This window comes from Temnothorax americanus, unplaced genomic scaffold, assembly GCF_048541705.1.
Source record: "Temnothorax americanus isolate GAGA-0224 unplaced genomic scaffold, ASM4854170v1 Scaffold10, whole genome shotgun sequence".
Taxonomy (NCBI): domain Eukaryota; kingdom Metazoa; phylum Arthropoda; class Insecta; order Hymenoptera; family Formicidae; genus Temnothorax; species Temnothorax americanus.
In genome coordinates, this window is record NW_027509231.1 from 2,125,494 (window position 1) to 2,139,869 (window position 14,376).

The window sequence follows — 14,376 nt, forward strand, 5'->3', positions numbered from 1 at the left end:
CGCGAGCCGCGAGCCGTCCGCCACTGCGACGGGCGCGACGTTGTATTAACGGACGGTTTTGAACGCCCGACGCGCAGCCAACTTCATACCGACGCCGCAATCGCTGCACTTTCATGTACCTCCCACACATCGAACGTCGAACGATGCCCGCGTTGATGTATTTAAAATGATTTTTGCGCTATTAATGTAATATGTATTTAATATTCCAATAATCCAATATGAGCTCAGAAAACTTCCAACAGGTGTAAAGAAATACACATTCTGCTAAATGCGGCCAATGTTAATCAATATTTAATTGTTGTCGCATTGTTTTTAACATCTGCCGTTAATATATTGTTACAAGATTTTTGAACGCTACATATAAAAATGAGTTATATATACGAGTATAAGTAAAAAAAACAAGTGAATTCTTGTTTATTAGAATTTATTGTAAACAAAATGTAAAGAGTCAATATAGGGTGTGCAATAAATAATCTTAAAAAAAAAGAAGAAGGAAACGTCACAGAGTCAAAGAATCGCCGCTAGTCCGTCCGATCATCGATGTCAAGCAACGTTAGGTGCGACAGCACTTGGATGGGTGACCGCTCTAAAGAAAATGGATATTCAAGGATATGCAGAAATTTTTATATCTTTTGTATATTCAATCTGTGTGTAGTGTTTCGGTTTTATCCGTATATAGAGATTCAATATTATTCTGTGTGTACGGAATACACCTATATTGGATCTCTATATACGGACAAGGCCAAAATAGTACGTAGACTGAATATGTAAGATACACAAGTTTCTGTATACCTTGAAATATCCATTTTTTCTAGGATAAGCTATAATATAAGTATATACGGTAATGTACAAGTATAATAAACTATAAGAAGTATACTAAGCTATATTAAACTAGAATGAGCAAATCACTTGATAAAGATTATCTTATCTGTTGTCACGATCGAGAGTATTTTCAATCAAATCGGTTTTCCTTCGGTGACGGACGACAGCAAATGCTCGCACGTGTTACGTTCACATAAAATTCGCTCTGTAAGTTCATAAATAGGCGGTAGACAGCAATTCGTACTCGCGTACTTGATGTTAACGCGTAAAAGAGTTGTCATGCGGTCTCGCTTCGCGTGTACTTGACGCGAGACACTACCGTGTCTCTTGATAAACTATATCAGCTAGGTATACCTTTGAATATCCATTTCCTCTAGAAGAGAGAGAGATTTAAGCTATAATATATAATAAGTATACTGTAATATATAAGTATACTGAACTACAATAAACTATAAGAAGTATACTAAGTTCCACTGAACTAGAGAATGCACCACCCGCTTGATCAAGATTTTCTTATCTGTCGTCACGGTCAAGAGTATCTTCAATCAAATCGGTTCTCTTTCCGTGACAGACAGCAAATGCCTGCGCGTGTTATGCTCACGAAAAATCCGTTCTGCAAACCTATATATAAGAGAGAGCAAAAAGGGGTTTACGGCATGGTCAAAAAAATAACAAAAAGAAACAAAATCCTAGAAAGAAAGAAAATAAAAATGGTGGGATAGTTTTATATCAGAGGACGATTAAAGAAAAAGATTAATGATCATCAATTTGAAAAATGTATAAAGAAGGTTGATATAATCAATATGATGATAGAAACTTTTGTAGAAGAAAAGGACTGGGAGAAGCTAAAAAATCATCTTCCAAAAGAATTCAGATGGGACTGTCAATATGCCAAGAGAGAAAAAGGTAGAGGAAGAGCTATAGGAGGAATTATTACCGGTATAAAACACGACATTGAGGAGGAGGAGGAGGAGGAGGAGGAGGAAGATGATAGAGAGAAAACAGAAGGCATAAAAATAAAAACAGTAAAATTAGTTTAAAAAAGTTTGAGAATAGTAACGATATATAATAGGAAAAAGGGGATAGGAACAACAAAAATCATGAAAAAATAAAAGAAAAAATACCTGAAGAGAAAGAAGGAAATCTTTTCATAGGAGGAGATTTCAACGCTGGAATAGGAGAAGAAGGAACGATGATTTTGGGAAGATGAAAGACGGTCAAAGGATAAAGTAGAAAATAAATGTAAAACAGAAGGGTGGAAACTTCTCACAGAGATAGTAGAAAGAGCATGGGATGTGTTAAATGGGAACATAGAAGGAGATGAGGGGGGAGAATATACTTACATAGGAGAGAATGGTAGTAGATCGGTAATAGATTACGTTATAACAAATACAGAAACAAGAGAAAAGATACACAAGATGGTCGTTGGAGAAAGAACATTTGGGTCTAATCATTTGCCACTCTGTGTATATATTCAACTCGAAAACAAACTTTAATCTCTGCGGAGAACAGCTTCGCAATCAGCAAAACAATGCTCTTAAAAAGGTTTTCGATTTATTAAATTAATTTTTTAAAAGCATTTTCGAAGATTGCGATAAATACGAGAGCGGGGTGAAATATAATTCTTCCATTGCAATATCGACGAAATGAATAGGTGAATTTGAGTGAAATTATTTTTCACTGTCTTATCTGTCCTGCTCGCGATAAACGGCGATTCGGATTCGCGATCGTTAATGAACGATACGAAGGTGGGTGCGCAAATCGCTTGATAAAGATTTTCTTATCCGTTGTCACGGCCGAGAGTATTTTCAGTATCGGTTTCCCTTCGGTGATAGATAGCAGATGCCTGCGTGTGTGTTCCGCTCACGGAGAATATATTGCCGAGCAGTGCGTTTCACGAGAAAGAAGAAAGGAAAATCGGTGAGTAAAAGAAGCAGAAAACAGAAAAAAATGTTAATGACTAGTAATATAACAGCACGATTAGCGTGATAATATCGGACGTTTTCCTCCTTTCAATCACGCGGTAATTGCTCATCGTTGTCAACGCGGTAAAACCGTTGTCTTCCTTTCTTTGCTATTTCATTTTTATTTGTTTAATTGGCGTGTCGGGCCAACCTGGTTTACTTCTGTTACAGCTCGAAAATTATTCACGTCTCTCTATATCACTATTTTTTGTATAGAAAAAATTATCTCGCCTTTTTCGAAAAGAAATATCGACACATGCAAATATATTCGACTATAAGTTGAATAATCTGTGTGAGTTTTGATTAATCGCCTCTGAAGAAGACTAAATACAGTTGAAACGTCCGAGTTAATTTATATTTTGTGTAAATAAACGGGATATTTAAAACCTACATCCTGTTTATTGTTTGATTTTGGCCGGTTCTTATCATTTATCTGTAGCTTAGCTTATAACGAGGATTCCTTTAATTTTGATTAATCTAGTTAGCAATTGTTTAATTTTTTTTCAAGATTATAATCCCGCTTGTAATGTAAAAGGGTAAAAATTTGTTTTCACTATAAAATCATTGCTGCTAATTAAAATAGTTATTCGGTGCTCATAACATTTAATTTTATTTTCTAAATCACTTTATATGCGCGTTGCCATAACTCCCGTCTACTTGTCATGTATGCAATAAAAATGTATCTTTTCCATACATGAATTATTCAGAAAAGCAAATTTGTTTACAGTGCATGCCGCATGAACAATTGCCTAGACGATAGCGGAGAACTACTGCAGGCGGATCAAATAACGATTGAATTCTATTTCGATTTTGGTGGGCGATATTGCGTCGTGCAGAATATTTTTTACTTGGTGATAAGGAAGAACACAACGAATGTACGATACGTATGAAGTGCGTGTTTTCTATCGGAGTATAAGTGTGAAAATAAAGAGAGAAAGCAATTGACCAAGTGGCACGGTTCTTTTCGTTGTTAAAATCACGCGCGTCCACTTTGAACGTTGTCAACTCGACGAAATGGTAAGAAATTTTCACGTTGTATGCGACGCGCACATTTCTTGTTTGAGAAACTATCCTCGCTTAAAATTTTTTTTTTTTTTTTATAAATTTAGAATAAAAATTTAGTTCTATATAAATTTCATTTTGTATTATCTTATCTGCACAGAATTTAAATTACCGTTATCATTTTTTCGATGAAAGTAGATTTCAAGTACGATAAATGATACGTAAGCTCCTCATCTTCTAAAAAAACTCATTCTTCACCCACGTGTACTATAATTTATAAATATTCACGAGAGCATCAAACTTGAATTTCTTCAACGATGACATTGCAATAGCATTATGTAACATTAGCACGCCGTATCGACTTCTTCTAATTTAAGATGCGACTAACAACAGCCATATAACAATTCCGATAACCGGAATTTATTCCCCGAATGAACAAGAGCTTAAATTAAAGACACCCGATGCGCCTAAAGTCAATTCGATAAAGACAGACGTTTATCAGTACGCTTATCAAACACTCCTTCAACTTCAAACCGATATCTTCAGATTTCATGTAGGATAAGTCCGAGGCACTCTATATTTGGCTTAAAGAAATTTCCGAGTGTGATATAACGAATGTTCAATGTTAAGGCAAAAATAATAAAGTCACTGTTAGCTAGTATTGCAAATAAAATTTAAACCGTTAATAATTGTGGCCTCTGTTCGAGGTGTAAATTCTTTCTGCGTGTGTATACCGACGATCGTTAGCGCCTCCCTGGCTTAATCAACGTTTGACTCTAGTCCCATGTCGTACGTCCTTGCACTCGTATCTAGAAAGTCTTCCGGAAGCGCGATAAAAACGAAAATGTGATGTGGAATTGTTTGAGTAAAGTAATTATTTTGTGCGCGACGCACGAAAGAGCCGAATATGGCCTCCTGGTGAGTGAGCTACGCGCAAATCCGATAATCAGAATTAGTCGTAGGTATAATGGCTATTATTATTATCAACTAAATGGATAGTGACGATCGATCTTGTAGACGTTCTAAAACAACGGACAACAATTTGCGTCTGGTTTTTATTTTTACGATACATTTCACGCTATAAGTACATTTTCTCACGATATACGCGTTTTACACAATAGATATCGTTTTCCCGGGAAAAAAATGTTTCTGACATGGCAGAAACATGGAACTAATCAGTCGTCAATCTTCATCGCGATTGCCATCATGCTATCGTGCTCGTTCTTATAAATAATCTTGCTACCAGTCGCTGGCGCAGCCGAAGCAGAGCGACCGCCGTACTTGATGTCCTCCAGTGGAATGCCCAAGGCTAAGGCTATCCTATCTCTCACGTAACAATAAGCGCCTTGATTCCTGTGCTCTTCTTGCAGCCACATGATCTATATATACAGAAACATAATCCACAACTATGCTTCTATCGTTGCCAACAATCGAGCATCTTCGAAGAAATAAATGCTCGTTGATTTTAGAACTACACCCTTATACATTTTTGCTGATCCCGCATAATTGGTCTCTCAACTCTCTCAGACACAGCCAAATATTTTTGTATGTAACTCTGATGAAAATGCATATTTCTCAACAAATGTTTTTAGAAAAAACGCCACAGACTACATAAAATTAAAAAATTAAAAAACGTACGTAGAGAGTATTATATCTAAATTGAGACTTGCTTACTAAAGTGTAAAATGCAAACAACTAAAAAAAGGAGAATATTTCAAGAATACTAGCGATTTGAAGGTTTCGCAGACCTATGGGTGTAATCCTAGAATTAAATACACAACAAGTACATTATAATCAAAAACTTCTCACTTTTGCTCGCGGATATTTTGCCATTTCCGCTGCGAACAAATGATATGGAAAAGGACAGAGTTGTTCAATTCTAATAATCGCTATCTTATCTTCTAACTGTCGTTCCTGTCGCTCGACGATCAAATCGTAGTATACTTTCCCGGTACAGAGTAACACCTTCTTCACGATTCCGGGGTTCGCGGAAGGATCCGGTATAATATGTTTAAAACTCGTACCAGGTCCCATCTCTTCGAAATTCGATATTGCCATCGGGTGACGCAACAATGATTTGGGGGTCATAATAACCTAAACAGTATTTATGCGATAAACTTGATAAGCAATTATTACAATGGACAAAAATTTGGGAAACGATTTGTCATGTGCGACGTCAAATGGGTTTTTAAAATTTAGGTCTTTAAAATTTTAATTCGATGTAACAATCGAGTCGTCAACAATCACGCATTCATGCGATAAAAATGGAAGGATTGGCATTACAGGCTTGAAAAACAACATAAATGACGTAAGTGCGACTTCGTGGGATGTAAACGTTCGATGTGGCTAGTTTTTTTTGCTATCGCATTGTAATTTAAGTCAGTAAAAAGTGGAAGAAATGGATAATGTTTGATGAATATTCTTGAGTATGACTTCAGTATAGTCAATTCGCGTCAATAAGCAAACACGTGCTGGAAAATCTTACCGTTCATTTTCACGCAATGAAATATTTCGCGATCAAATTTACAGGCTAATATTTCCAAAAATACCGAGCTTAAAAAAAAGTATTACAAGCAAAAGGCAAAAGAAGTATTACGAGGAAAATATTTATAGCGACGAATTTTAGTGATATACTGTTTCCATATTCGTCAAAATTATTAATTATTATAACATATTGAACGGTTGACTCGTTCGATCACATATTTATATAAATTTTTTGACATGACATTGTAAAAAAGAAGAAAAAAAAATTTACGTAACAAAGAGTATACACTATTAAATCTGTTATCGGTTAGTGATAAATTTACTTATAATTATTTTATTTAAAAAGTAAAAGAGCACTCTGCGTAGATAACACATTTTGCATAGATAAAGATTGAACTAACCAACGGTTTGCGGAACGGCATCAATATCTGTCGACGCAGAAGATGAAACAGATTGGCAGGTGTCGTGGGATTGCAGACGATCCAATTTATTTCGAAAAGCTGTCTCGTCATGATTTGCTCGACGGTCTCACCGGTTGGAGTACCGGGCTCCGTTCCGGGCACGTGAGTACCCTCGTCGTCGCACAGCTGAAGAAATCTTTCCAATCTGGCGGACGAGTGTTCCGGTCCCTGAGCCTCCAAACCGTGCGGCAGCAACAGTACCAATCCTACCTGTCTGCCCCATTTGGCTTGTCCGGAGCACAGCAAGCAGTCTAGTATAACCTAAGGAGCAATTTAGAGTCACAGGCGGCAGACATTCTTATAAAATATCGCGATTATTCTTTCGGAATATACAATACGAATCACGAGAATCGATGCTCCATTTAATTTTAACTTTAACTAGAAACTTAAAGGAAAATTAAACTCATCAAAATACTTGATATTGGAAGTCAAAAGTTAATAAAGTAAGAAAATCAAACTTTCTCGCTAAAGTGAGAAGGCCGTAATTTATCATTAAAGTTACCTGACAGGTATTGGCAAAGTCGCCGAACTGTGCTTCCCAGAGTGTCAGAGTATTATGATTGTACGCCGAGTATCCCAACTCAAACCCTTTTTTCATCAAAAATTCATAAGATATTAATTATATAGTAAACCACCGTGAGTAATTCAGTCAAATAAAACTCTAGCGCGCGCTAATCTCAATACATGTCGCCTATATTTATTTTATTAGCGAATACTACAAATATAATATTGTACGCCTGCCTCGAGTTTACTGATAAACTTTCTCGAATGTAAAAACTTAGCAGTTTACTGGAGCTTGCTGGATGATTGCCTAGATTTCAAGGTTGCCGGGCTATTGACGTTCGAGGAATATAATAAACGGATGTATTATCGATAAGACGTGAATAAGATAGGCGCGTAACAGGAATAGATATCGTTATCGACACGTATACCGTGACACAACAGCCAGCTAATGACTAGCTAATTCCTCCTTACCGCACACGCCGTATTCCGACAGTGACGAATTCGTGACGGTGTACAGAGCCTGTCTCGGAAAGACGTCGCGCAGGATGTTCTTGTAGAGCTTGTCTCTGCTCTGATCGTGAATGATGTGTATCCGTTGGGTGAAGGTGCCACGCTCCACGTCCTGCCCGGACAATCTGACATGGTGACCCTCCCTCAACAGGCTGAGGAAAGCCAGGCACTCCCCCATCGCCCAATCGACCTGTCGAGACTCCATGAGTTTCGCTCGCCTGTCCATCGCCCTCAGCACCTACGCGTTCGATAGACAGATCAAGTCCGGACAGTAATCGATCGAAAACTTGTTTCGCCCTTGACCTCAGCTAATCGGCAAATTTTATGAAAAAAAGATACGAGCTCGAAAATTCACTGAAAATGCATGATTTCTGAGACAAATTAAACGGACAACTTGTCAGTCACAGATTGGAAATTTCTATATAAGACAGGAAAATTAATCCATTTTGCTTCCACGGTGTAACTCGTATGCTTTGCAGCTAACTTGAACATGCGCCTCGATATCCTTCGGGGGAGTGGATATAGCACTGCATATCGTCTTAATGGTCGCGATATCGATACCGGTTGGCGGTATCTTGTTTTTCGGAGTCTGATTCGAGAAGAATTCGGTCCAGGGCAAGTCGTGCCAGTCGGTCATTTGCATCGAGCTGATGGTCTGCGCTTTCCTGAATTCTTCCTCACAATGGCTCACGTACTTTTCTATTTCCTACGCACAAAAAAAAATTGTGCGTGCATATATGCGTAACGGATTAAACCGGCAGGATTTAAAGCAGCTAATTATAGTCTTTCTCAACCTCCTTTGCGAAAGCTTCCGTTATCACGCCCTCCTTAAGCAGTTTGTCGGTGTATATGGATAGAACACTGGGGTGATTTTTTATTCGTTTATACATGAGCGGTTGAGTTAACATCGGCTCGTCCATCTCGTTGTGACCGTTTCTTCGGTATCCAACAATGTCCAGTACTACATCGTTATGAAAGGTAGCCCTGATGATATAATATTAGTAGTTGGTAAGGCTTCGTTAATTCTTTATTAATTCTCTTTTAATTATTTCAATCATAATTCTTATATTATAAAATAGTTTTTACATTTTATTGTAAATAATTTTCAATTTTTACTGCAGGAATAAATTATTTGCCTAATTTTTAAATAAATTTTCTTTATTAAAAAAAATGTGTAAAAAATCATTATTTATTGCAATATTTTAAGTTTTACGTTTTACCGTGAAACTTGTTATTTAGATAATTGTCAAACAAATTTTTATAATAATTTATTTAGCATTTACCTATACTAATAAGCTTTTATTCCTTAAATAAAACGCTTGAGATTAAACAATTAAAAGATTAAAAAACATAAATCAACAGCCAAAATACAGAATCTTTTAAAGTAACACAATAAAAACTGATAAATGAATAGTATCATAATTTACCGATATTCACTGGCCACCTTACTGCAGTAAGTAGCCAAATCGGGATCATCGGCATGTATGTGAAAAATGGGAGCGTTAACGACACGTGCGACATCCGTACAATGCGCACTGGATCGTGAATATCTTGGATCGGTTGTAAAACCAATCTAGAATTATTAATATATATTTAAAATGAATTATCCTCTTTTCTCTCTCTCTCTCTGCTAACTTTACAATTGTTAAAGGTTTTATTTAATATCTTATCAATTATTTAATAATTTGATGTGTAAAATTAAACGGATACACAAAAATTGTATTCATATTAATTATATGTACCAAAGACAGTTTTATACAAATATTAATTTTAAATTTAATTAATCTTAATGCCAGCTTTTTTCTTTAGAGAAGTAGGTTTAAAAGAAAGTAATTAAATTTGGATTAAAACTTATTTAATTAGGATTAATTAATAGCGATAAAATTCAGGAAATATTGTCATTATAGAGAAACTTATTCCTACTTGATTATTAATTACGATGTGTATGACGCCACCCGTTGTGTACTCTGGCAAATTAGTAAGATGCATCGTTTCGTAAACGACACCTTGGCCGGCAAAAGCGGCGTCACCGTGAACCAGTATAGCCAACAATTTTTTACCGTCTGAAAGAAGTCGGTTTATTTGAAGGAAATCTATTCTCGTCCGTTAGGAAACAACACGTTTTCAATACGTACGTTTAGAGTCACCTTTCTCGACTTGCTCAGCGCGAACACGACCAACTATGACCGGATCGATTGCTTCCAGATGGGAGGAATTCGCCATTATGGCGAGAAGCACTTTCTTCTTGGTTCTACAAAAGTAATAATTTATAATTCTATAAAAGTAAATATTAAATGTGATAAATGTTCATCTCTCCCGTCGCAAGTTGGAATACAAGTTTAGGTATTGATGCCCGACATATTTGCGTACTAAAACCGATTTTGCATTACGGTGGCTTTCTTCACCTTTCTAATAATTTCTCCGAATGCGTCCCGAGGTGATACTTCACGTCACCGGAACCGAATCCCTCCAGAGCGATCGGGTTGAACTGAGTGAACAACTGGCTCATCGGTTTCGAGCAGATGTTCGCCAAAGTATTTAGACGACCGCGATGCGCCATACCGATAACTATAGTTTCGACTCCTAGCCAATAAATGAGGCAAATAAATTAAGATTAAAAAAAAAAAAAATTAAAGATATATCAAGTAATTTCTGAGCTTTAACAGAAGTTCGGAAATCGCTTAAATTGAAACCTGGTTCGAGAATCAGTTTAGTTACCATTTAGTGCAGACGTTTCCATGCATTCCGCCATGGCCGGAATGAACGATTCGCAGCCTTCTAACCCAAATCTCTTCTCAGTTCCGTATTTCTTTGCTAAAAAGTTCTCGAAACTCACGGCTCTCATAATATTCATCCAAGCCCACTTCCGGTGCTCCGCGGGTAATTCCCAGGCGCCTGGTATCTCAAACTTCTCCCTCAACCAATCTAACTAATAAAGCGCATAATTCACAGTTCTATATATCGTTTTTTATGAGAAATATCTTTACACGATAACGTTAAATATACCCTGATTGACAAAAAATTTCTTTATTAACTGAGATCTTCGCAAACGCGCTCACAAAGATTCTTTTTTAAAGTCAAAGTTTCAACGTGAGTCTTTCCATTTTTGTTTCTGGTTTATCCTTATATTAACCGAGCTAAAGTCGGTTTTTAAACGGATAATTGATTTAACTACACATATAGCCTGCAATCAGTACGAGACATCAGTTTCGTAATTTGACTTATCAACAAGTATTTACGCGCGACAAGTTCAAGGTATCGCGTTCAAGTGCAATCTTTCAAGAACATATTTGGAAACTATATACATCTTGCAAATACGATCAGTGTATGATTACTATTAATTTTATAATGGAATCTTACTTCCAACACAATCAATGAAATATAAGAAAAAATCTAAATGCTTGCGATAAAATATTCATTGATCCTCAACGAAATCCTATGTTTCTATTTCAACCAATAAAATGTCCACTGATTTAATGTAAGAACATAACATTTCCCACAAAAACGAAATTTTAGAGAAATAGTACAATTACGAAATAGAAAATTATCTAGTCTTTGTGTGTTCGTCTTTTTCTTATTACCAGTTAAAAGTTTAAAAAATTAATATTTTGATCATTTCTAAGTGCACTAAGTATTTCTCATAATTGAAATCGTGTCGTGCGTACCATATTGAGGTCATGAATGTACGTGTACTCGAGACCTAAGTGACCGCAGTAAATCTTGTTAAGCCTCGTCAGTATCTCCCGAAGTGGCAAGCTTCTCTTATCGCCCCCGATAACGGTCAGTGACGCGAGAGGGAATTCCCTGTTCATGTCCGCCTCCGTCATTCCCTTGAGATGCTGCCGCACCACGATCGCGGGTGGCAAATTCGCGGTGCCCTGCAACTTTACCGACTCCGGATTCTGTATGCCCAACGGATCGGTGTCGGCTATCAAATGGCCACGTGCCTTTTGAGCGAATAAAAGAAATAAACGTCGATACGGGGAGTGTAAGTGTGTGTAAAAGAGTCTCGCGGAGCGATAAGTACTTGATAAGCTCGGATCGTGGCATTGATATCGAGTGCGCCGATTATATATTGATCCCCCTGCATCTGACTGTCTGATTTCTCTCGGACGGACTCTTTCGGAAACGACGGTCCTGCTAAGCGTTTATCCGAAAACATGATTAATACTTCTAATCGATCCACATAACGCATTTATAATTATTACGGATATATAGTAAACATCGTTATTATATGTTATTATGTTAATATTTTTCTTTCTATAGTCATAAAATCAAATACAGGATAATTATAAAATCATTATATAGCTTTAAACTTTCATAATTTCTATTTTACGTAATGATAAAATTAATTCACTATTTTAAATTGTAATTATAATTGACATCGATACTGCGATTTTAATATTAATCATATAAATATCAATCTAAGAACCTAATCTAACCTGTAATAGAATTCAAAACTCACTCTTGCCTGATTGCCCTCCTTCTAAGTTCGACGTCATTAACTTAGGATACGAACTGACGCGGATCGAACTGGGCTTGGCGCGAGAGTCCTTAGGGTTTTTCGCGTGGATCAATTTAAAATACGAGTCCCACGAGGAGCTCACGGATTTTCGATCCTCGAGCCATGCCTTGTAAATGTGATCCAAGTACTGGTTATTGATCATGTTAAGCACGTTATCCTTCCTATCGCCATTGTCACCGTCGTGTTTGCAACGTGTCGGATTACTTTTATAAAACTGCTCGGTAATTGGTCTACACTTGAGGCTTTTCCAGCTCGGATTAAGATAGTGTATGAATTGTCGGTATAAACGCGACACGACGGATTGTGCGCTCCGATAACGTTGCGCTTTCGCGTACATCGCCCCATTTGTCGCCGCGGCACGATCGAGTGTTATTACGCGTGAGAGATAATGGAAAAGTCAAACAACTAAGAAATTTTGGAAATTTGATCTCGCAAACTGATTGAGCAAACAGATAATTTTATTCACGATATTACTTTACGTCATCGCGTGACTTCCGATTAACCTTTCTATATCATGGTTGTAGCTAAATTCGCGATTGATCTTCGTTTCGGGCGAGATGAGAATTCCGAGTGAGACTCGAAACGAAATTCACGTTCCTATAATGCTACATTCCTCAGAAGCGTTTTATACGTAAATTGCATTTTCAACAAAACATAGTTGATTTCTTTCTTTTAAATTGTTTAAAAAATCTATTATTTAAAAACAATTTTTTATTTCGACGATTTATCTAATTTGATAACATATACTTTAATACAATTACTTTAATGCAATTTTTAATAAAACTGAGCTTAGTTTTATTAAATATGTTTAATATACAGTTTTAAACGAAATAATATATGTACAATTTAGCAAAATTAAGAATTTGATTAATATTTTGGTCCAAGTATCTAAAAAATTTTACAAAATCTTCAATCTCAACATCGTTAAGATTTAGCAATCAAGAATTGAACATAAATCTGGTTCACAATTACATTCGAATTAAGCTAACATGCTTTTGTTACAGGGCGCGACCACTTCGACACTTAGCGATCACCGAGTCGTGAAGATTAATTCTGAAAACGATTCATTGGAAAAACATTTCGTTAGCAATCGAATCGTATCGCACAAGGTAAGTATTTCCATTTCTTTTATCTTGTAAAATTTTAAAGACTTAATATTCAAGTAACGCAAGCAGATATTATCTAACGACGTTTAACTTGATATCTCGAAATTACTCATAATTCCTAGAACTCTCGTTTAAACGTACCATAGGGCGATAATCACACTTATCTTTGTTTGATCTACAGTATACGATATGGAACTTTATTCCAAAAAATCTCTTCGAGCAATTCCGGCGTGTAGCGAATATTTATTTCCTGATCACGACGATAATCGCGGTAGCGATAGAATCGCCGATTTCCCCGTTAACTAGCGCTTTACCCCTATTCTTTGTCATCCTGGTGACCGCGTGTAAACAAGGATACGAAGATTATCTACGTTACAAAACGGATAAGCGAGATAATCGGAGATCAGTCAGTGTCATCCGTAACAAGTGTACGCAGGTTCGTCACGCATATTGTCTACGCTGATTATGAGATCCCAATTCTAAAGTGCCGTTAATTTTAATGCTTACAGTAATGAAACAAAATATATCTTTACGGTATTTATATATGTGTCTATTGTAAGATTTTTAATATATATTTGCAAAATATATAATATATATTAAATAATTTGCAGTTTACGCGTGTCTACTATATAAGAGTTGTCAATACTGTCTCTGATGATTTAAAAGATTGAAGATTGAAGTAAAGATAGGATAATTTCTAACAGTCTGGAATCGTCAGACCAAGTGTATCCTTATGTTTCACTCATAAATAATACGTGATACATTGCAGGACATATATTGCGAGCAAATAGTGGTGGGCGATCTGGTGAAAGTCTCTCGGAACGAGGATGTGCCCTGCGATATCGTCTTGCTCTATAGCGAGACTCCGGGATGTTGTTACGTCACGACGTCCAATCTTGACGGCGAAACAAACTTAAAGGTAGTTATCTTCACACTCGACCTTTTTAAAGTGGAACACATTTTCTTACTAGCAAGACCTATGCCACGAGAAATTGAAA

At 36.6% G+C, this 14,376-nt stretch overlaps 2 protein-coding genes across 14 annotated transcripts in view; one reads left to right on the forward strand and one right to left on the reverse strand.

Moving 5' to 3' along the window:
- The first annotated feature begins 29 nt into the window (after window positions 1-29).
- LOC143899671 (phospholipid-transporting ATPase IF) overlaps window positions 30-14,376 on the forward strand; it is a 22,582-nt gene continuing 8,235 nt past the window's right edge. The window contains exons 1-5 of one of the 2 annotated variants that reach the window (XM_077410126.1): window positions 30-2,742; window positions 3,514-3,803; window positions 13,277-13,381; window positions 13,560-13,814; window positions 14,148-14,297. In XM_077410126.1, the coding sequence (XP_077266252.1) occupies window positions 3,801-3,803; window positions 13,277-13,381; window positions 13,560-13,814; window positions 14,148-14,297 (513 nt within the window). In that variant the 5' untranslated portion in view covers window positions 30-2,742; window positions 3,514-3,800. Of the gene's footprint in view, window positions 2,743-3,283; window positions 3,804-13,276; window positions 13,382-13,559; window positions 13,815-14,147; window positions 14,298-14,376 lie in introns of those variants that run through there. The other variant, XM_077410135.1, reaches the window with a different exon arrangement.
- The window catches only part of LOC143899680 (2-oxoglutarate dehydrogenase complex component E1), a 93,721-nt gene continuing 84,134 nt past the window's right edge, over window positions 4,790-14,376 (reverse strand). The window contains exons 1-15 of one of the 12 annotated variants that reach the window (XM_077410152.1): window positions 12,213-12,892; window positions 11,775-11,884; window positions 11,413-11,694; window positions 10,466-10,676; window positions 10,153-10,330; window positions 9,883-9,998; window positions 9,671-9,810; window positions 9,175-9,320; window positions 8,542-8,731; window positions 8,232-8,453; window positions 7,709-7,985; window positions 7,236-7,321; window positions 6,674-6,994; window positions 5,598-5,882; window positions 4,792-5,167 (exon numbers count right to left, since the gene is read on the reverse strand). In XM_077410152.1, coding sequence (XP_077266278.1) covers window positions 4,964-5,167; window positions 5,598-5,882; window positions 6,674-6,994; window positions 7,236-7,321; window positions 7,709-7,985; window positions 8,232-8,453; window positions 8,542-8,731; window positions 9,175-9,320; window positions 9,671-9,810; window positions 9,883-9,998; window positions 10,153-10,330; window positions 10,466-10,676; window positions 11,413-11,694; window positions 11,775-11,884; window positions 12,213-12,609 — 3,165 coding nt within the window. In that variant the 5' untranslated portion in view covers window positions 12,610-12,892 and the 3' untranslated portion in view covers window positions 4,792-4,963. Of the gene's footprint in view, window positions 5,168-5,597; window positions 5,883-6,673; window positions 6,995-7,235; window positions 7,322-7,708; window positions 8,184-8,231; window positions 8,454-8,541; window positions 8,732-9,174; window positions 9,321-9,670; window positions 9,811-9,882; window positions 9,999-10,152; window positions 10,331-10,465; window positions 10,677-11,412; window positions 11,695-11,774; window positions 11,888-12,212; window positions 12,897-14,376 lie in introns of those variants that run through there. The other 11 variants (XM_077410146.1, XM_077410158.1, XM_077410180.1 and 8 more) reach the window with 11 other exon arrangements.